Genomic DNA, 23,247 nt, shown 5'->3' with positions numbered 1-23,247 from the left:
AGTGCTTTGTGCCACTCTGTATTGGAGCCTTCCGTATTATAATACTTTTGCACAATGAAAGATGATATTAATAGTATTTCTTGTTCTATCCTATCTATCATATGTTGCTGCCTTCGTTACTGTGCTGTACATTTAAAAGAAATGTCTTTTAATTTTATAGTATATATTTATATATAAATGTATTTTACAACAATACAAAGAGCAATAAAATAAACATTTTACCAGATTTAGTTCTATACTTATTAACTTTTATTTGTTCTCTGCTAAGTGTTTAGAATTTATAAAATTATTATGCATTATGATTTTTCTAGTGTAACTGCTGAATTAGTATTTTTGTCATAGATTGTGATATATTTTTTCATTTGCTATTTTTCATTAAAATGAAGTTGTCTATATTTAGCAGAATGTGTTTAACACACAAAAGAGTGATAATCTGAAATTCTACATTAATTTAAAAAAGAAAAAAACTGTGTACAGTTTAATACTATCATTGCAATAGTAATATTTTTTTTATTTCATTTTTATAATTTAAATAAATATTTTAATACTAATGAGTATAATATTATTGTTATTATTGTTCTATAGTTGTATTGAATAAGGAAAATACTGAATAGGGTTTTCCTACTTTTTTCTTAGTTGGTTGTGTGCCTGATTTATTCACAACACATTTCTCTTTCTCGTTCTGTGTTTAGAAACACTGTGCAAGTGTGGTTGCTAAAACTAGACCGCTCCCAGATGTAGTGGATCAATACAAGGCAGATTATGGTTATCTGGGCACCATGCTCTGTTCACATGTGGTGAAGGCCCGTGCACAGGCTGCCTTCCAGGCCCAAACTGTTAACAGAACCACACTCACTATCACACAGGTAAGTAAATATGAAAAACAAGCGTTTGTCAAGCTGATCTGAATTATAACCAGTAGTTCTCTTCTAAAAATACTTTAACATTTGTTCAAATCAAACCTGAATTGTCCCTGTGCCTCTCTCTACAGCCACGCCCAACTCTGTCAGTGTCTCAGAGTGGACTGTCAGCATCAAGTGGTTCACGCACACCCAGCATTATTAAAGTACCCAGTTCACTCACCCTTATGTCCACTCGCCCTGGAACACCCACCCAGCCGTCACCCCCAGCAACTAAATATATTGTTATGGCCACAAGTGCAGGAGCTGCTTCCACACAGCAGGTAAGAGTTTTAAATGAGTTTGTGTCATGGTATTTTAATTAGAATGCAGAACAATTGTATCACTGGCGCACCAGTCTTTTACTCTCTGCATTAATGCTATAACTGCAAGTGCAGCAAAATCAACAGCAATTTCACAATGATTCTAAAGTCTATGTGCTACACTATATTCTTTATTATTAAACAAAGTAATTAGTACAACGTCAGTCTACATTAATCTTACACATTCTTAGGAAATAGTGGGTTCACAACATTAGTAATTATCAATTATCAAAACTGTTTCTGTAAAACAGTAATTTTGTGGTTTACCTGGAAACCTAAAGCTGCACTAGGTATACATCACATATTAGAACAAAAACTTGTGATTTTGAGCACTCAGTTGAAGATCTACACATAACGTATCAATTGTATTTACAAGTTGTGGTTCAGAGATGCTTGTTGTTCCAAATAAAGTAGGTACGGACTAATCTTTCATGGAAAAGCATTGCATTTAGCGAATCCAGGCATTAAACTCTTTAAGATTAGAGAAGCAGTCCTTGGTAAGGTCAAGCAAAATAAAAGGTTCAAATTGTTTTGCTGTGGTATCTTGGAAAAAATGTATTTTAACTACTGATTCTTAAACACGCTAACTAGCAGGAGTGCTTGTGGGCAGGTTAGAGTGGTCGTATTTCTCGAACAGGCTGGGATTATGTTAATAAGTTACCTAGTGACGTGGATCGTTACAAGCAGAAGATTCGAAAATGACAACTCGTTAAGGAGATTTTGAATCCACTCTTTTTAGAGATAATATCTGTATTTATCATGCAATTCTTTAAATTAACAACTTTGCAGACTCATTGAACAGACTCATTTACATTGAAGGATAGCTACCATACAAACTGCAAAAAATATATTTTTCAAAAACCCATATGACCTGCTCTTTAACATTTAATGCATAATATCGTAAAAACAACAGATTTTTACTTGCATTAGGCTTGCCTAATTACATTGCCCACCGCCGTTATTTAACATTTTTAAATATGCATTTTCTCTTCAGAACGATTAAACTTAGTTTTGCTTTTGTTCATGTTCCTGTGAAAATTTTGTTAGTTTCCGTTTTTTGTTTTCATTCCTTTAACCGGTTCAAAGTCCTGTGTTTGAGCAGATATTACAAAGAAATGGTCAGGACTCAAAAGAAAACAATGTAATCAACTTTACCTAAAGAATTAGAGGAAAAATATAGAAAGCTTGTTTTTAACCAGAGTTTTTTCATGACAGTTAAATTCATTTTAAGCAACCTTACTAGCAACAACCCAGAAGACCTTAAAAATGGCAAAGCAATGCCCTGAAACCACCTAAAATAACAGCATTGTGGCGGTCTATATATCTGTTGTAATTGAAGGCAAACTTTTCTTTCAGGTAATCACTCTCAGCTCCTCCCAGTCTGGATCTCCTGTCACAAGTACAGTCCCCAGCACCCCCACATCTTTACAGCCACTCGTCAAACTGGAGTCTGGAAACACAGGTGCAGTGAGTGGCTCACGCCCTCTTCAGAAATACATTGTGGTGTCTTTGCCTTCATCCTCTTCCTCGCTGGAGAACAAGGGCTCAGGTGTCCTTCCATCCGCAACCTCACCTATCAGCATGGAGTCAGCTGTCAAGCTGGAACGTTCAGAATCACCGGCTGCAAACACACAATCGCCACATTAAAACACACTTGCATCACCAGGATACAGAACAACAATAAATGTAGCTTGAGACTCGTAATAGTGCTTACACAGCACATTCAGACAAACTGACATGCATGTTTAGAATTAGGAAAGCGAGCAAATAGCTGTGCACACTTGGACCATAGAACACACTCACATACATTGACATTGTGTACATAGAGTATATATATATATATATTTGTCAAAACATAAACAATCAATCATGTGTACACACAAATACATGTTTGAATACTGTGTGTGTGTTTGTGTGTATAAATACATACATAAACACAAACATACATAGTTGCCATTGTGGCTTCAAGTACAGAGAAGCTGTAACAGTGACAGCCATACACAGAAAAATACAGGACGAAAATTGATTGTGTTTTTTAAAAAGTGTGTGTGTGTGTGTGTGTGTGTGTGTGTGTGTGTGTGTGTGTGTGTGTGTGTGTGTGTGTGTGTGTGTGTGTGTGTGTGTGTGTGTGTGAAGATTGCACATGTCTTCTGGGTTCAGTGTTTGACCTCACAGCTCTAGCCATGCTTCATTAATGAACGTAAGGATATGGTTGTATTTATAATGGGAGAAGAAAAGATAGATATGGATTGTGTGAGTGGAAAACACAAAAAAGAGTGGGTCCATCTCTTGTCTAATTTACGTTTGTATAATTAAGCACACGTGTGCTTTATGATTGAAAACTGGGCATTTATAGGGTTTAATGAACAATTTAACTGATTTACTATTTCATGTTCATTTTTTATCTTCTATAATAAAGATGTTTTTTTTTAAATGTGGTTGTCATTTTTCATTTCCCTATGAGCTGTTGAAACCAGTTTTCAGATGTCACGTGTTGAGCTATAGAAACCAGTTTTTAGATGTCAAATGTTTTGGCTTTCTTTCTTTCTTGAAAGAAAAACATGTATTTGTTAATTGCAGTGGTAGCCTGAACTCATTTAGCAACTAGTAAAAATTTATTACTCTGTCCTCTAAAGCAGTAAAAAAAAAAAAATAACGGGGCTGAGTGGTAATTGAAGAAGCATTAAAGTTGTGAGGAAAAACGATTTCATAAATTGTTTTAGAGTTGTAAATGTAAAGTAGATATTCAAAATTATAATAAAAAAGAAGAGAAACAGAAACTAACGTATAGCATTGTCACTGAAATACAAGTTTTTGCTTGATGTTCTAGTGAAACAACAGTAGTGAATGGTAATGTTATTGATTATAGCCAAGTTGTATTGATATATAACTTAAATATTTGATAATGCAAATGCTTGTAATATGTAGTACGGATTTAGTCATATTTTATGTTTAACGTTTAAACTACATATATTGTGTTGAAAGTTCATTTCTCAACATGATACTGACCATGCGTGTCTGGGTTAACTTGTGCTTGTCAAAAAAAATGCAAACTGGACGATCCCTCCCCAATGACTGCTGCCTATACACGGTAGCCCACAGTTTCCGTATGTTACTCCAGTCTCTCTGTATGATAATAACAACTAGTGCTTGGGAAGTTTTCTAGATTTGGTAAGTAGGCCTAGATTAAGTATTTCTCTCAATTTAGTTGAATGCTGCTGTTCCGTCCGCTGTTTTCAGCCATATTAAACTTTGGGCTCTTGTCTCGGCTGCGAGAAAGTACATAAATTGTGTGAATTTGTCTTAAACTCAGTACAGTGTTCGAAAACACGTAAAATTTTATTCCTGCTCGAGATTAAGCCGCCGTTTCTGCGTTCATTATATTTTTAAACTTTATTAGAACAGGAGCACGCGCTGTTTGTAGATGACGCTAATGGTAAGACTCGCGATCTATGTTAAACTAATTTACCAGCCCAGACACACTTGTTTTGTTTCGTGCTTCGTTCGTGTGCTTATTTCTTATTGTTGGTCTGGTAAAAAAAAAAAAGAGAGAGAGTTTTAAATCTCCTCTAAGAAGAACTTTGTTTTTAACTTGGTCTTTGTTCGTTTTAGGCTACACAGTACTCTTACTGCTCAATTTTGACTCGTGATCTTTAATTAAATATTGTTGTCATTGTTCCTTCGATCAAAGGCTGAAAGACTTTATTTTATAAGCTTGCCCGGGTGCTTTCTGTTTTGCTTTACAAACACTATTGCTAACAGGCGCTCGGAGTGCTGTAGTGGGATACGGTTGTGTCTATGTGAGTGATTTTGCTAGTAGTTTTTCCGAGGTCAAGTGGAGATGATTTTTTTATAGTTGTGGTGCCATTATATAGTACCTTTTATACTATGAAGTATAATCCCATGATACAGGAATATGAATAATGCTATCCGATAGATCACTGCAACAATATTATTTTGCTACTGGTTAAAACACAATTCAAAGTCTGCATGAAATCAGGAGACTCATTTACTTTGCTAGCACATATGTAGCTTAATCCACAGGAAAAATAAATAAATCAAATAACATTTTTTATGTCTCAGTCAGTCTTAAAACTTCCTCCAAGCTTCCTCCTTGGAATAGAGTGTTTTAGTGCCACTGATCTATATAATGACTGGATTGCTCATTGCGTTCTAAACTGCCGTTAGGCAATGAAGCCACCGGAAGTGTTCGATCCGCCATCTTACTATAGACCTTTCTCACAACTTCCGTATTTTGCACCGGAAATACGCAATTGCTGTGTAAACCTATTTCCGCCCCAGTATGCCGGTAACCATAGACATATATAGAGAGTAGACGCCCCATCGACCGATACTCCCTACTGGCGCTGACGAGACGTGGGGCCGCCATCTTGGACCGGTCACCCGCTCCACTCAGTGTAATCTGTTTGGCAGGTGTAATGAGCTGTCAACGCATTTAATTAATCATACCTCGCGGAATACCGAACTGATTTTCACGCAGGGTTTTTTTTTGCTGCAAAGGTCATAAATATAGCAGTGATACATGACACATGGTTTGGCATATTTTAATATTGATAGTGAGCTTAACAGTAATATAATGAATATCACCGTTCCTGTGATAGTATTGGGTCTTTTAAGAGGGTAAAGACTTACAACATAGTTTTATTCTATTTTCATTTGGATGTTTATTAATTTTACATTGTTGTTCATTACTGATATTCTCCTTAATGTAGTCTTACCATGCTGTTATTATATTTTGTTGTGATGGGAAAATGAAGCTTTTCGAAGCACTGAGGCTTTCCCCTCAACTGCTTTTCAACACGTTGCACACTAATGACATCTTGTGGTCAAAGGTGGAAAAAGTTGCCTTTGCGTCCCAGATATCAAAGCGATTTTGGACAGTTTCATCAAATACATCAATTTGTGCTACGAAAACTGTCAGAAATAAAAAACAATAAATGTCATTTTACTTGAATTAATCTGTAAATAAACTTTTTTTTATAAAATTCTAAAAGTATAAGCATGGTTTATGTAGTTAAGTTGACTAATATTATTATTAATTAGAAGCAAGGATGACTACAAAATTAACATGCACAAAACTACACATGTACATATTTATTCGTATTATGATTTATTCTTAACAAAAAGCAAATGACACTTGAAACGCGTTATTTGTATCAGAATATGAAGCAGTCACGTGGTTTTGGCTTAAGCTCCGGTACAGTGCTTCACTGTGAGATGTTTCGTTTTTTTGATACAAGCTTCGAAGTTTTGGTGTTAAACGTCACAAAACTAATATTTTGCTTGAATTGACATTGTTTATTATTGCTGTTTTCCCTCGTTTTCATTATGCTATTGACTGAATTGACGTTGTTCATTTTTGCTATTCTCCTTATTAGCTATAATCTGACATCTCAATCTGTTCCCTGTTAAATTTAAGTATTATATTGTTTTGTATTTGTCACTTTGTACAAAAGCGCAACCATAACCATATGAGGTGTAGGCTATGATAGGAATTTTGCAAATCACACACTATAAATATGATAGAGAAGCAGAAACAGATAGTGACGGTAAAGGTATTTTAATGAGTTGAAGAAACACTATATTACATTAGAGTCTACTTGGAGTATTTCATTCTCTCTCGCTCTCACACACACACACACACACACACACACACACACCCAGGGCCGGCCCTGTTCATCTGGGGGCCCTAAGCAGGATAATTTTGGGGCCCTGCCTTGCAAAAGCATGCAAAAAAATCGAGTATTGCCAGTAGCCAGGTTTCCATCCAAAGATTTTTTTTGTGGGAAAAAAAAACAAAACAAAAAAAAAACAAAAAAACATGTAAAGCTTCGGAATTTGCGCTTTCGACATAGCTGATGGAAATGCCTTGTCGATTAAATTTCTTATGTGTCAAAACAATCTTTTTTCGTTTAACTTTAGAACATTAATTCTTAATCCATACTTCAAATGTCACAAAAATCTGTTTGGAAGCACTTTTTGTAGAGAGGCAAATAAATGTGAGGCAGCGTCCCTGTTCGTGTTGCTAATGTTAAAGCACCGTTTTCCAGTTCAAAAAACGCATAAATCATATTCATTTGATTAAACTGACAAGTTACCTCTCAAACATACATATCTTAATTTAATGTTCCTTTAGTAGGCTACGTTGCAAGTTAAAATGTATTCATTTTGTTCTGAAAATCTTGTTTTATGTGGATATTGGAATGATAAGTACAACATTTTAAATTAACTCGTTTTGGCTTGTTAGTAGCTTCTTATATTTTTGTTCTTGTGTTATGAGTATCGTTCCATTAAATTTAAATGATTTGTCCTAAAATGAGAGGAAATAAAACAGCATGTTTTTCAATATGTTTGACTGTATTTTATTTTGACAATGAAGCCGCGTTGTCGATCCAGTTAGTAGCCTCATAGTGTGTTCACACGGGGCGCAAGCGTCAACGCTTCCCATTGACTTTGAATGGGTGACGTCAAGCTTTGCCGAAAGGAATTGTGGATCCGTCGGCGGCGCTTCACTCGCGTTGCTCGCGACAGAAGTTGAGAAATTTTCAACTTCTGCCGCGAGCAACGCCAGTGAAGCGCCGCGTCAGCCAATCAGATCGCTCTATGCAAATACAGTGGCCAGGCGGCAGCCAATCACGTTCATCTTGTTCAAGAGCAGCATTTTATTGGCTGACGCTGCTATGACCATAAACGTCAGCCACGCCTTCCGTTAAGCGTTGACGCTTGCGCCCCGTGTGAACACACCGTAATGCTTAACTGCGCGCAGGAGGCGCCAGCACGCTCACTTGATTTTTTTCCCCCTTATAAAAGTGGAAGAAACTTACAATAGCCTACTCCTTCGTTTGTGGTCATATAAGAGTAGTAAGACATTATTCCAAACTATTCTAAATATTTATTTTATTTATGCACATTCACATTAAAAACAAACAGTCTGCTTTTGTAAAAAAGAAAACAAAAAGGATGCCGCTTTCTCAAAAGCGCATCAGAAAAAAGAAACTAAATTCTGCATAGGTTGATATAGGCTACTAATTGTTTCACGTTTTTTTTCGTTTTGTTAATTCATTATTTATTTAGAAAAATATATTTTGCATATCTATTTGTTTCTTTTATATAGCTTTTATAATGTTTTCCTCCATTTGCAGAATCGCTGCAGGTGCGTGACCATGTGAATCCTCACATTCTGTTGTTTATGCTGCTTTTTGCATGTATAAAATTAATCCATGGAAAACAAATTTAGGTATTTTTTATGGGTCACAGCCGCGTATTAATTAAAATTTCATTTAATTGTACTTTAACATAACCTTGTCGGTTAACGGTTAAAAATGACCGTCGGTTGTCAGGAGAAATAATCGAAATTAACATTCCTATTTAAAAGTTAATCAGAAAAAATGATAGAAATACAACTGCTCCTTTTTATGATTATTGTTGATGATCAAGTAAATAGTCTAACAAAGTAAAAAAAAAAAAATACCTCTTGACACTTACATTTAGTATTAGGTTTTGTTTCAAATGGATAAAGAACAGGCTACTAGCCTATATAATTTACGCAATATAGGCGAAATTATGTATGGAAACAGCTCAAGGGCAATTTTTTTTTTTTTTTTTTTTTTTTTTTTTTTTTTGCGATACACCAAATCTTATGTCACGGTTTCTTTTTTTTTTTAGGGATGAGGTCATTATGCACACCATTTTATCGGTAAAAGGCCGGTTGGACAGCAAATTTCGCAGGTTTATTTTACGCATATTCTCTTTGTCGATTAACAAAAAAGTTCGAAAACTGGATGGAAACTTGGTTAGTGACAGCCACGCGCTTTGCAACGTAATGACTTGGATCACTAGTGGGGGCCCCCTAGTGGCGGCGGGGCCCTAAGCAGCCGCTTAGTTCGCCTATAGGGAGGGCCGGCTCTGCACACACCTATCCTTCAGGCATGTTCTCTCACTTCTGCTGCTGCTACGCAATGTAATGAATTCCAGAGTATGCCCGGTCCAAGATGGCGGCCGCATTTCTCGTTTCCAGCTGCCAATGTGGCGTCTATCTCTATTATGTCTATGCCGGTAACCAGTTAAACAAGAAAGATGGCGCAAACATCGAGCAAGATTGTTTGTAACATCAAGACCACGACTGTTATATTGCTTTAATAAAGTTGTACATGTCCTCTATACTATCCATACATAACCTTATAACCCTAGTCCTCGGTCTAAGTGGACACACTAGTAATTTGTTAGCCTGATTGCTCTCTAACGTTAGCTACGTTACTTACCTTGAAAGTTATGGATACACGGGGCGTTCTAAAACGCTTAAAGTTTCTGTCAAACCTTACTTGGAACAAACACTAACTACTATCAAAAGAACGAGCCCTTATTCCACAGATAAAGTGAATAAAATCACGTTAAGCGTTTTCTCCCCCATAGAAGCCCATTATAAGGAAACAGCTTAACGTGGTTTACGTACCTCAACAGAGACCAGGAAAGAGCAAACTTATGTTAAATTTTACTTATAATAAATAGTTGCTGCTGTCAAAAGAACGAGCTCTTATTCAGCATATAAAGTGATCGCCCCCCATAGAAGTCCATTATAACAAACCATGTTAAGCTTTTTCCTTAATGGAGTTCTATAGGGAGAACAGCGTGATATTATTCACTTTATATGCTGAATAAGAGCTCATTCTTTTGACAGCAGAAAGTGTTTATTATAAGTAAAATTTTAAGCCACGTTAAGCTTTTTTTTTGTATAATGGACTTCTATGGGCAGGGGCGCCGCTAAGGGGGGGAAAGTTAGGACAATTCTAAGGGCCCACGCCCTTTAGGAGCCCCCAGAGATCTGCTTTGGTGTGGTGGGGGGGCCCAACCTCATATTTTGTCATAGGGCCCAAAATTGTGAGCGGCGCCACTGTCTATGGGGGGGCGATCACTTTATATGCTGAATGAGAGCTCGTTCTTTTGAGAGCAGAAAGTGTTTATTATAAGTGAAATTTAACAGAAGTTTGGTCTTCCCTGGTCGCTGTTAAGGTAAGTTAAACCACGTTAAGCAGTTTCCTTACAATGGGCTTCTATGGGGGAGAAAACGCTTAATGTGATATTATGCACTTTATCTGTGGAATAAGGGCTCGTTCTTTTGATAGTAGTTAGTGTTTGTTACAAGTAAGGTATGACAGAAATTTGGGGTTTCCTGGTCGTTTTTTACGTACGTTAAGCCACGTTAAGCGTTTTAGAACGTCCCGGATAAACTCTTAGTGGAAAAATGTATGTCCTTTATCCAATTTGTACCTCTTTGTGACGGGGTTTCCTCCACGACTCTTATCAGGTCGGCAAAAGTTATCTTTGGCAAACCAGCGAGGGAAGTTGTGTAGACTCTCTCCATTTTAATTTTAAATTACCCGGCTTTCTGCTGTGTTGACATTACACAGGAAGTCTGCATACCCTGCGATTGCGTATTTCCGGTTTCTGTGAAAAAGGTCTATTACCTACCTGCAGAGAGCGCCATTGAGTCACATGTAAATTGCTGACCTAAAATCACCCGATTTGAAGCGCATCTTTCACACAGGATTATTTTTTAGGATATGTGTATGTAAATTAATTTTTACTTAAGATGTTTTCTGGAAAGTTTATGGTCTTTTCGGGCTGGATAAGTGATATATTGAAATCGTTTAGATGGACGTGTCAGCTGCGCACTTGCAGAAACAGGTAACTGATCCATCACAAAATATATTTCTTTATGTACCTAATTATGCAGGAAATAATAAACATAACCATATACCTGGTATTCGTATCTGAAATTGATTCGATTATACAGTAAATAATACAATACAAGTCTCTGTTACTATATTGCTCGTTGTATTGAAATTCAAATCTTTGAAATAAAGCTTCATGTCTTTAAGTCCGTACCATATGTAGTCAGCGGTATATTCTCCGAGTTATGATGTGTATATTTTTAATTTGCATGATTGAGCAACATCTATTTCAGACTCTTCAGATCAGCAAATTCTGTTATGATTTACTAACATTAACGTTACCGTTTCCATCTGAGTAAAATACTGTGTATGTTGAATTAATTATTAATTTAACGAACAAATCATTACCTGCTTCGAAATGAATACTGATAATTATTGTTGAAACATGCAGTTAGTCTACTGTACGAATATAAACAAAATGACTTAAACCGTGAATAACTGTACTAAGATCGTACGATGTTTGTTTATCTGATGTACGTGACTGTAGGCTATGAATGTACATTTTTAATAAGCAGAGGGAATTCCTAACAGTAAACAAATAACCGTTTACATGCTTAGGACGTTTGCATTGTGAAAATGTCCAGTGAGACTTCAGATATAAAAACGTTGACTTGTTATGTGATGTTTTCTCAATAAAATCGTATAATTCCCTATTCATTCAATAGAATGTATGTGAATACTAGGGAATACTAATATGGCGGCGCGGTGGCTTCACTTTTATGACGTCATGAGCAATCCAGTTCTCTATTATAGATCAGTGCTTAGTGCCCGCCCACAGTGGTTCCGGAAGTATTTTTAGAGGTTCAACCATTGTTTTTTTTGTTTTTGTTTTTGTTTTTTAGGAATTTTTATTAATGTTATGCTATATAACTTCTTAAACCCAACTGTGCGCTAAAATCAAGCCCCGCCCTCTATTTTCATTTTCTTTTTTTAACCAGAACAAAATGTAAGTATACAAAAATGTGTAGGCTTACACAAAACAAACACACACACACACACACACACACACACACACACACACACACACACAACTGCCAGAGTGTAAAAACTATTTATTCATTCATCAAAAACACAGCCAGGTTTACTCATTGAAAGATTTATTCGTCGTAAAATAATTACTTTATAATTGTATTAGAGTCTTACACACATGCTATTCAGATAATGTAGAGTCGTGCATTAATTTGAGTAGTGACAGTTATTATGTGAGTGGCTTGATGGAGCGCATGAGATGCAGGTAATGATCGTGACCCTTAAGAAACTTTATTAATGCTGTCAAGTAACAAATCTCTTTCAAAGATAAAATTAAATGAACTGCTAATTGCTACATTGAAATAAAAATGTAAAGCCTGTACAAATGTGACTTGGATTTGGACCTTTCCTTTTTATGTATGCTGTTTTTTCCCCCACAAAATAATAAAATGTTGCACAAGAAAAGTAAAATTATTAGTATTATTTTCTTTGGAATAATACATATATCATTTTTGTTTAACTTGAATATAATATTTGTTTTCTTTCAAATGAAATTTTCCATATTCACCCAGAAAACCTTAGATAATAGATCATTTTTCTGCTGAACAAAAGTCACAAGAATAATCAATATCTAAACAAAATTTAACACACCTTTAGCTAGATACATACCATCTCCTAGAAACATACTGTAAAAGACAGGGGTGCCCAAATGTTGTCCTGGAGGGCCGGTGTCCTGTAGAGTTTAGCTCCAAGTTGTCTCATACCTGTCGGGAAGTTTCTAGTATGCCTAGTAAGAGCTGGTTCAGTTGTGTCTAACTGGTGTTGGAGCTAAACTCTACAGGACACCAGCCCTCCATGACCGAGTTTGGACACCCCTGCTCTAATCTCTGTCTTTATTTATTAATTTATAAATTTCCCTCAAAAGGTTAATGAACATTTCCTTCACTATTGCCTAGGAAGGAAGTTGTCAGCAAAATCAGAATTTAAGAATTTTTGAAAATGTATATTTTTTGAAGATTTTACTTGATGTAGCTCTTGTCATCTAGCCACAGTTTCCCCTGCAAGATAAAAAAAAAAAAAAACTTACTGTTGTTATTTTTTCTTTCTTATTTTTGTCAGGTCAAAGTGAAGTAAAGAGAATGGAGGACAGAAGTTTATTACAGAATATTCGCAGACCGCCCAAACTCAGCACACCTGTTCTAAGTATTCACAGTTACTTTGTTGTTCTGTGTCTGTGTAATATGTTGATGTGACGATTCATTAAATTATGACAAAAATACAATAAAAACTGCTTTAATTGTCTCTAACCAATGTTTCACAGTAATCTCCAAACTCATTGTGACCGTCCTGCCCATTGCACAGGTATCAATTGGTACGTGGGTTTATTTTAACATGTCTTTATAAACCAAAGTTAATTTTGGAGATGTAAACAAGTCTATCGCCTCCCTTCTTTATCACAGGTGCAATATATCTGCATGACTGTCCAAAGCAGCCCTATATCCCCATCTATCTGCTAGTGTCAGGTGTGTTTGCGCTGGTGCTGGGTCTGTTGTCTTGCCTGCCATGCTCTCAGGAGCCAGAGGATGGTACTCAGTCTCCTTTGAGCAGTCTCTGCACCGCCTGGAATTCACTGGTGTCACTCTTCCTCTTCTGCTGGTTCATCGCTGGTAAGATACGTGTTTTATGAACTTAATTTAAGTTCTTATTATTTAGTTATTACAGTTTGGTTTGAATTTGTGTACAGGGTCCACAAAAATAAAAATGAAATTGGCACGTAATGCATGGGCTAAATTGCAATAAAGAACAGCTCGGTTATTATTATTATGTTTTTATGTCAAGTTAAGTTAAGTTTTAAATTTTTTCAATTAAATTAAACTTTGCTTACATATAAACAAATTTCTTAATTTGAAGGTATGGCACTGGTTTTGGATATCATACTAATGTTTGTACTACAGTTAGTATTAAATTTATTTGGTTTGTTTATCACATTGAATATTTGAATCATACGCAATAATTTAGTTTGTGACAGATAGTTTTAAATATACCATATACTGTATTACTTCACGCTCACTTCAAGCATTGCCATTTTAGGAATATCCTGCTCACAGGCATATTGGTCACTTATGATTAATTTGCTCAGGAATCAGTTAGGTAGACTAGTTATGCAGTCATGCAGTCTCAACGTGACAACCACCCTTATGTACTATAAAGCGCTTTCTTGGTCAGTGATTTGACTGGTCTTCATTAAACAGTTTAAATAGTTTAAAGTACAGCACTATTCATTTCCAGTATAAGTTTTTCAATAAATTATTTTCTCTGTAAAGTGCTTTATAACGCCCTCTTCACCCCTCTCTCTCCTACAGGTAATGTTTGGATCTACTCTATTTATCAGCCTAATTACAACACTGGGACCGATTATTGCAATAAGACATTGTACCTTTTTGCTTTCTGGACCACCACATTGGTTTATATATTGCTGGGCATTACCTTCCTAGGGGGTTGCTGTATGTTATTCTGCCTGTGTTTGTGTGGAAGGAGTGGAAATGTAGATGACATATGATTGACAAGGCCAGCAGCCAACACTGATATTACTAATTATAACACTGTTGTGCACTTTAGCAGTTTCAGGCCTGCTTATTCTTCTGTTTCCCTTATTTGATGTAGCGCCACTCACTAGGTCAGTTAAGAGCATTTGCATTATTGATGAGTGGCATTACACTGTTAAGTAATTATAAATTCCTGCATGTAAATGTATCTGTATTGTTGAGCACCAGAGACTTTAGGAGATGCAAGTTTATTAACTGGACTAGTTTAGTGTCTTTATAATAGCATCAGATTTTGCCTTAAAAAAATATTGTTCAATGCATAAAGACAAAAAAAAGAGAGAGAGATTAATAAATTGATATAAAAAAAATCATGTTACCCATCGTTCGGTTAATTTATGTATTGGTAATTATTACACTGTTCTCTGAAGTACTTCATCATGATTAGTCAATTGTTGTATTTTGCGCCCCAATATATTTTTTTGTAAATTGATGCTAAACTGTGTAATTGACCATTATCTCAACTGCCAACTGGTTTCCTTCATAGGTGTGTTGGTTTCATGTATTTTCTCACTTAATTAAATAATTGCAAAACTCAGTATTCCGTCTATTTATTTGGTAAAAGGCAGGATAAAATACAGTCAGTCACTGTTTAATCTTAGAATAAACCCCAGTAGGAAGAGCAGGACACCAGTACTAAGAAAACTTCATTCTGGGGTGTTTAATTTTTTTATTGAAAAGATAAAAAAAAGAAAAAGAAAAGATATTTTAGCTATTATAAATTAGTATACAGGGTCCACAAAATTATTCTTGTAAATACAAAATAAAGTGTATATTAGCCTTGTTGAGTAAATGCGTAAGTAATTTATTAATTATTAATTTATTATGTTTTTATGTTAATATTATGCAACAAAGGCTTTGCGGTAATAATAATAATAAAATATTGATTAAAAACTTTAAGTATGACATTAACAGGTTAAATAAAAAATAAAGAATATTTACATACATATATATAATGTGTGTGTGTGTGTGTGTGTGTGTGTGTGCGTGCGTGTGTGTGCAACAGGAAAAATTACACCTGTAATTGCAAAGTGAAGGCTATAGTTGACTTATTTAAAAGTGCTATAAATAAAAGTGCTCTTTTGTTTCTTTCTTAATCAACCGACCAATCAGTCTTTAAAATAATGTTTTTCAGATGTTAAAGGGTCTTAATGGAACCATTTAGACAAAATAGCTTCTTCTATGGCATCGTGAAGCACCTTTATTTTTAAGAGTGTACCTAGCAACAGGGTCAGCCCCGCCTCCTCAATAAGATAATTTTTTTGTATTTTCCTCGCTCAGAGTTGCTCTCAGATTGGTTCTGAATCACTCTTAAGTGCTTTCTAAAAGGAGGATTCTTGGAGAGGATTTAGGTCCTGTATTCATGAAAATTCTTAGTGCAAAGAGGTGCTCCTAGTGATACAATTCTTAATTCAATTCAATTCAAAGAAAATTCTTAGAAATGTGGGTGTTTCCTCTTAAAATTAAAGAAAAGATACTGAAGAAAAGATAGGCGCTGATGTTCATTTCATATGAAATATGTTAAGTATAACATTAACAGCATGGTAAATAAAAAATTAAGAATTAATGCTCTTAGATTCGTCTTGAATCACTCTTTAGCTAAGAGTCCTTATGTAGATTTTTTTAACTAAATTAGGAGCTTTCTCAGGGGCATCTTAGAAGCTTTTAGAATACGGGCCCTGGTGACTGAGTGAGCTCTTTTGCATCCCTCGGTTGTAACAAGTGGTTGTTTGAGTTACTGTTGCCTTTTTATCAGCTAAAACCAGTGTGTTTATCTTTAAACACATTTATTTAATATAAATAACAATGCACAAAAATGGTAACAAAATACTTTGTTTTATTATACTTTATTACTCCCTTCCAGACTTAATCCAAAGGCTGTATTTGGCCCGCATGACAGACTTTGGAAACTCATGTTATAGGCCTATATACCTTTCTGTTAGTTTTTGACTATGGATGTTCTGTATAAATTAGCACGCACATTTTACATTCCTTGGATACAAACAAATGGTCCTTTAATTCAACACAAACAAATAAATTGTAATTTTACAGCTCATTATTGTCAGCTATAAAATTTGTACATGAAGAGTACAATTTGTACATTAGTTCACATTATTGACAGACTTAATCACTGGTATTTGTTAATCTATAAATCTATTTTTGTTCTCTTACTCGACAGAAAATTGTTGGGGCTTATTCTTTATATTCATAGAACTGTTCCATCTGTAAGAACCAAATAAAATAAAAAAGCTTTTTAATATGTCACACCTAGTGATTGAAATACTTTACTAAATTATTTGAAGATGCAAAGTCTGTTGTCAATTACCTATTCGTACAATGGCAGAATTATTTCCTGCTTAAATAAAAAAAAGGTTCAGGTAAGATCAGGTAATAACAGGTTAGTTCTAAATGTGCTACCTTAAAGCAAACAAGAACCTTGATTGTCCAAATGTCAGTAACTAATGTCAGTGAGAGATGAGACTCCTGCAGTGCTAGTGTGTTTACAGCTTGTCAGACCTAACAACACTACCCAAGTGGGGTGGAGCTTAATGAAGGGTCAGTTAGTAACATGCTCAACAGTGAAATTGGGTTTCATTTTAGAAACATGCTATTACAAGCATAAAGATGAATCAGCTCTCCCTCATCAGCTCTCTCAAAGGGCTTCGTCACCTGCAATCAAACATAAAAGCATGTCTAGAAATTGTTACACAAACAACCAATTTTATGACAAGCATTGTGTCCAAAGGTCTAGAGTCAAAACCTTCACTAAATGGCAAATGGTATTCATTTGTAGTTTTAACTTTAGTTAATAGTCTATATTATTGTGACTGAAATGGCACCTAATTTTAATAAACAAAAATAACAGTATAGCTAGTTGACAGGTGCAAATTTAAGCCAAATATTAAAACAATTTACATATTCATTTAAATGTATTATCATTTAGCAAAAAGTGAAAAACTTACTTTGTTGTAAAAACTGTTAATATCTATCATTATCTAACTTTTTCTTGTCATAGTTTCATTAACAGAATGTTTTATTTAAAACCACACATTTTTTCATCTCATCTTCATCATTATAGTTGTCATAATGAAATAAAATCATTATTAATGATCATGCAATTCCATTGCAATTAACACTGATGGAAAATTTTCTGATGGAAAATTTTTCAAAAGTGTGTAAAACGGTATACAAATACTTATATAACTTGGCAGCTCTTTATTTTACAGTCCTGTTCTGCATGTACATATTATGTACTTATAGTAATTACAATAACTGGGTAATAACCCTGTAGCTACCTTATATCACTCTGTAATTTCTTAGGTATGTAGATAAACGCACATACTATTAAAAAAATGCAACCCATGACTTCAACACCTTAAATTATGGAAGTGTGCAAGTTCCACTTTCCTATTCTCCAGACATCACAGCATCACTCCCTCACTTTTTCTCAAGTCTGCTTGTAGTGTGGAGCTTTTGCTTTGTCCCATCACTCCAATTGGCTTTCCATTCTTTTCACTTTCTTCTCCTGTAGCGTGACTGATCTCCCCCTCTTGCAAGTCATTTAGAGCCTTCTGGAAAGATCTGGCCAAGCAGGTGGTCATATCTTTTGCCTGGTCAAGTCTGCTACACCAGAACACTCGGCACTGCAGCTGCTGGCCTCGCTGCTTACAGATGTAGAGGAAAAGATTGGGCTTGCTTGTATCAGCTGCGCAATATGCAATGTCTTTTAGATAGGTTTTAGTGAGCTGTCTGCCCGTGCTGATCTCCTTCACTTCTACGTAGCGAGGTCGGACAACAAGAGCATGCTCCTTGCCAAGTTTGCCTAGGGTGGCCATGTCTGGCGATTTCTCCAGTAACCGGCCTATGGCCTCCTCAGCCTGTTCTACATCCAGAGAATAGATCTTTTCTGTACCAAGGTAATGCACCTTGAAAAGCGGGTCGCCGTGTGAGAGGGTATGGGCACAGTCCTGGTGGAAACGGTGACGGAAAACAGCCGGAGACTTCCTTAAAGTCTGTATGAGCTGGAATGGCCTGCCCCGAGACATGGCTGAGATAGAAAAATTAAGAATGCAGGAACAAGAATTCATTCTCACATAATATACATTAATTGCACTGTGAAATGTTGAAATTAATTATCATTGAGCTATTGAGCAACTGCTATAAGCGATATTGTGCAAACTATTATTTCATGTTTGAGTTCTGTGGAATTCTGTTAAGGTTCCTGTTGAGTTTCTCATTTCTTAGCCCATTCTTTCATCATGGTGCTTTGGCTAGTATGTCAACTCAGTCTCAGGAAGTAAGTGCTGTGTTCCACCCCAAATACTTTTGTTCCAAACAATGAGTGTGTTTAAATGTGTGTTTGAAGGTCAGCAGCGGATGTACAGTCGTGGCCAAAAGTTTTGAGAATGACACAAATATTAGTTTTCACAAAGTTTGCTGCTCAACTGCTTTTAGATCTTTGTTTCAGTTGTTTCTGTGATGTACTCAAATATAATTACAAGCACTTCATACGTTTCAAAGGCTTTTATTGACAATTACATGACATTTATGCAAAGAGTCAGTATTTGCAGTGTTGGCCCTTCTTTTTCAGGAACTCTGCAATTCGACTGGACATGCTCTCAATCAACTTCTGGGCCAAATCCTGACTGATAGCAACCCATTCTTTCATAATCACTTCTTGGAGTTTGTCAGAATTAGTGGGTTTTTGTTTGTCCACCCGCCTCTTGAGGATTGACCACAAGTTCTCAATGGGATTAAGATCTGGGGAGTTTCCAGGCCATGGACCCAAAATTTCAACGTTTTGGTCCCCGAGCCACTTAGTTATAAAGTTTGCCTTATGGCATGGTGCTCCATCGTGCTGGAAAATGCATTGTTTTTCACCAAACTGTTGTTGGATTGTTGGAAGAAGTTGCTGTTGGAGGGTGTTTTGGTACCATTCTTTATTCATGGCTGTGTTTTTGGGCAAAATTGTGAGTGAGCCCACTCCCTTGGATGAGAAGCAACCCCACACACGAATGGTCTCAGGATGCTTTACTGTTGGCATGACACAGGACTGATGGTAGCGCTCACCTTTTCTTCTCCGGACAAGCCTTTTTCCAGATGCCCCAAACAATCGGAAAGAGGCTTCATCGGAGAATATGACTTTGCCCCAGTCTTCAGCAGTCCATTCGCCATACTTTTTGCAGAAGATCAATCTGTCCCTGATGTTTTTTTTTTTGGAGAGAAGTGGCTTCTTTGCTGCCCTTCTTGACACCAGGCCTTCTTCCAAAAGTCTTCGCCTCACTGTGCGTGCAGATGCGCTCACACCTGCCTGCTGCCATTCCTGAGCAAGCTCTGCACTGGTGGCACTCCGATCCCGCAGCTGAATCCTCTTTAGGAGACGATCCTGCCACTTGCTGGACTTTCTTGGACGCCCTGAAGCCTTCTTAACAATGCAGTGGAAAGTTTTTTTCGGGATTAAGTTAATTTTCATGGCAAAGAAGGACTATGCAATTCATCTGATCACTCTTCATAACATTCTGGAGTATATGCAAATTGCTATTATAGAAACTTAAGCAGCAACTTTTCCAATTTCCAATATTTATGTAATTCTCAAAACTTTTGGCCATGACTGTACATTCACAAATGTTATATCTACAAATGTTGGTATTATTATGTTGTTATTTTAATATAAGAAAACGAATTGGCAAATTAAACATACTGTATTTTTGAATGATCTTTCTTCTGTTGAACACACAAAAGATAATATTTTGAACAATTCTGAGCTCAAAATAACATTAGACCCTATTGATATATTGATTTTCATTGTATTGACAAAAAAAGAGAATATATTTAAATAATATTTTTAGAATATCTTGTTTGGTGTTCAGCAGAAAGAAACTATTTTCCATATTTTTTATTAAACATTGATTAAGCACATGTTTAATAAAAACAAAATACCTTTAACTCAACACTCTGAACTGTAGAAAGAGCAGTTTTCTATCAAAGCAGCTAAATGCGTTTCCTCATAATCCAGCACAGGGATGTGAGAGGAGCTAAGTAAATAATAATGTTGTCATATTTACCATTATATCATATAATAATAGTAGAACATAATTTAAAACCCAGTGCCTCATTCAAGCTTGACTTCAGAGAACTTGGAAATTAATGAGTCGTATAGACCACTTTTATATGCTCAATCTATATCTCAATCTGACTTTCTCTGATTGCAAATGCTCCACACTCTCAATAGTATGTGGAAAGGAAGAGAAAGTATGGGGAAGTCTGTATTGTACTTACACAGGAAACACTAATTATTTTAAACTGATTTCCAAAACTTGCCAATGAACTTGTCTGTCTGCCATTAGATTCACAAAACCACGACACAAGAAACCTACTACACTATCACACTTAAATATTTGCTGAAAAAAAAAAACATGATGATGTAAAATTAATATTTTTTAAGATTCTGTAAGCTGTTACAACATACAAAGCCAACTGGGTAATTAACAAGTTTATTTATTTTAAGAGTCATTGAGATAACTAACCTTGTTTAACCACAAAATATAATTTGCTTCTTTTAGTTTATGGAACACAAATTGATTCTATCATTAGTTTGTCGATTTATTCAGGTTGCTTTAGGGTTTTGATATTAAACAACCAGTTAACCACATGAAGATTTATGTTACGGGTATCCTGTGTAGGGAGGAATGTTGAGAAACTCAGGATTTAAAAAATGCACTTCACCACAGCTTTTATCAGCGCGTTTCAGCTGCGCATCTGTCTCGGTGCGATTATTCAAAGAGATGTTGACCTAGTTTGAAGATCTTACGTCTAAAATACGTGTAAAAACGTTTGCCAATTCCAACAAACAGCTATAATATGAGCATTTGAAATCATTAAACACTTACCGCGGATACGTGAGTTTTCAGTTTTTTCTCCACCGCTGGATTTAAACCAAGGATGAATAGCGATTCATCTGAATAAGTCTTAAGTACTCCAAACTACACTAAATGAAACTTAGTAAACATATACCTGATTTTAATATACCAAGCTTGCTCCGTTAGATTTAGTGGACGCTGCCTGCAGAGCATGTGTGAGACAGTGAGAGGGTCTTTGTACTGAATGAGGCGGAGCTAAAGTGAAGTGGGCGTTCTGCTAAAAGGTCCTCGCTGCACTGCAGGCTGTAGCGCGATGACGTAGCTGGATCAGGTCCAATACGTTCTGGACGTTTATTTTTTATTTTTTATTTTTTATTGCCAAGATACAAAGCACAAAAGTACAAAAATGTCAGCATTATACATGTATATAATAAAACTAAATAAATACAAAACAAAACCTTAAACAATATAAATTAAAAAGCTGAAACAAATTGATAGTTTTTTGGATGATGAAATAGTTTGGATATACTGTTGAACCTCTTTTTTAAAATAGTAAATAAAGGATTTTGTTGAGTGAATTTGCAGCGGTGAATATGAAATTTTGCAAGTAGTAATAGCTAGTAGGTTAATGATAAAATATTCGTTAATTTGATCTTTTTTGATACTGGACGTTGTTAGGCGCATGCGCGGTGGTTTGTTTTGCCGACGTCATGCGCAGTAGCGATCGCTGAATATAATAGGAAAGGAAAGGAAAGGAAGGAAAGGGGGTGAGTGAGGCCAAGTATGGTGACCCATACAAGGAATTTGTGCTCTGCATTTAACCCATCCAAGTGCACACACACAGTAGTGAACACACACACACCGTGAACACACACCCGGAGCAGTGGGCAGCCATTGCTGCGGCGCCCGGGGAGCAGTTGGGGGATCGGTGCCTTGCTCAAGGGACTCACCTCAGTCGTGGTATTGAGGGTGGAGAGAGTGCTGTACATTCACTCCCCCCACCTACAATCCCTGCCGGACCTGAGACTCGAACCTGCAACCTTTGGGTTACAAGTCCGAATCTCTAACCATTAGGCCACGGCTGCCCTCTAGAAAGCTGGGGTGATGGTCTGGCAATCTACTGTCTGGAGGAGACTTTGACACATAATTACAGAGGCTACATGGTAAGATACAAACCCCTGATCAGCACCATAAAATAGAAGGGCCAGATTAGAGTTTGCAAAAACAAAAAGAAAAGAAAAAAAGAATGCAAACGATCCTAAGCATACAAGCTGGGGCGCTAATACGACAATATTGTATTGTGATAATATTCTAACCTGTGTACTAGTAGTGATGAATATTTATAAGTAATAATTGATGAATAATAATTTACACAAATGTGATGCTTAAGTTGTGATGTGATGCTCTCTACACACATGCAAAATGTTAAAATTTTAAAGTTTTAAATTGCATAACTTTAGAGCTTTTTAATTTAAATTTAATGGATTAAAAGCCTAATATCTTTGTCAAGTATTATTTTCAGTGAGTGTGCATACAACATTAAAATGAAGCCATTTTATTCAGGTCATATTTATTGTTGAGTGGAAGCAAAAATATGTCATTTTATGTGTCATTTTAAAAATATGTCTCTATGTCATTTTAATCCTAAAGTTACAATACAATAAGGTATGTAAAATGCTTGAAATACCAGTACACATTCAAGGAAAATGGAAAAATAATAACAGCACCAATAAAAAAAAATTATCTTGTCAGCTGTCAAAAAAAAGAGTGTGCTTAATGATATTTTGACTGGTAAGAGTTCCTTCTTTAATGGCTATACTCATTTTTCTACAGTGATCTAC

At 35.9% G+C, this 23,247-nt stretch overlaps 3 protein-coding genes across 4 annotated transcripts in view; 2 read left to right on the top strand and 1 right to left on the bottom strand.

Moving 5' to 3' along the window:
• taf6 (TAF6 RNA polymerase II, TATA box binding protein (TBP)-associated factor) overlaps positions 1–3,656 on the top strand; it is a 28,187-nt gene extending 24,531 nt beyond the window's left edge. The window contains exons 8-10 of the mRNA XM_073840748.1: positions 693–866; positions 992–1,183; positions 2,579–3,656. Of these exons, the coding sequence (XP_073696849.1) occupies positions 693–866; positions 992–1,183; positions 2,579–2,869 (657 nt within the window). The 3' untranslated portion in view covers positions 2,870–3,656. The remainder of the gene's footprint in view (positions 1–692; positions 867–991; positions 1,184–2,578) is intronic.
• A 605-nt stretch (positions 3,657–4,261) lies between these two features.
• Positions 4,262–15,084, top strand: LOC141335748 (transmembrane protein 272-like). Its single transcript, XM_073841294.1, has 5 exons — positions 4,262–4,393; positions 13,063–13,146; positions 13,265–13,315; positions 13,404–13,610; positions 14,307–15,084. The coding sequence occupies exons 2-5, from the start codon at positions 13,083–13,085 to the stop codon at positions 14,501–14,503; spliced, it is 519 nt and encodes a 172-aa protein (XP_073697395.1). The 5' UTR covers positions 4,262–4,393; positions 13,063–13,082; the 3' UTR covers positions 14,504–15,084.
• A 1,282-nt stretch (positions 15,085–16,366) lies between these two features.
• LOC141335638 (low density lipoprotein receptor adapter protein 1-like) lies at positions 16,367–21,628 on the bottom strand. 2 transcript variants are annotated; one of them, XM_073841161.1, is made up of 3 exons: positions 21,437–21,628; positions 17,922–18,594; positions 16,367–17,216 (listed from the first exon to the last, which is right to left on the bottom strand). In XM_073841161.1, exon 2 carries the CDS (start codon positions 18,590–18,592, stop codon positions 17,969–17,971), a length of 624 nt encoding a protein of 207 aa, XP_073697262.1. In that variant the 5' UTR covers positions 18,593–18,594; positions 21,437–21,628; the 3' UTR covers positions 16,367–17,216; positions 17,922–17,968. The 2 variants fall into 2 exon arrangements, with proteins under 2 accessions (XP_073697262.1, XP_073697261.1); XM_073841160.1 differs by having other exon boundaries at positions 16,367–18,594.
• Between the last annotated feature and the right edge of the window lie 1,619 nt (positions 21,629–23,247).

The sequence above is a fragment of the Garra rufa genome, chromosome 5 (genome assembly GCF_049309525.1).
Source record: "Garra rufa chromosome 5, GarRuf1.0, whole genome shotgun sequence".
Taxonomy (NCBI): Eukaryota; Metazoa; Chordata; class Actinopteri; order Cypriniformes; family Cyprinidae; genus Garra; species Garra rufa.
This window is presented reverse-complemented; position numbering and strand designations above follow the sequence as displayed.

Bases quoted from the DNA above. Each gene is read 5' to 3' on its own strand.
- LOC141335748 (XM_073841294.1), top strand. From the start codon at position 13,083: ATGGAGGACAGAAGTTTATTACAGAATATTCGCAGACCGCCCAAACTC. The intron at 13,316-13,403 runs GTACGTGGGTTT...TCTTTATCACAG, and splicing joins CATTGCACAGGTATCAATTG to GTGCAATATATCTGCATGAC. The intron at 13,611-14,306 runs GTAAGATACGTG...TCTCTCCTACAG, and splicing joins CTTCTGCTGGTTCATCGCTG to GTAATGTTTGGATCTACTCT.
- LOC141335638 (XM_073841160.1), bottom strand. From the start codon at position 18,592: ATGTCTCGGGGCAGGCCATTCCAGCTCATACAGACTTTAAGGAAGTCT.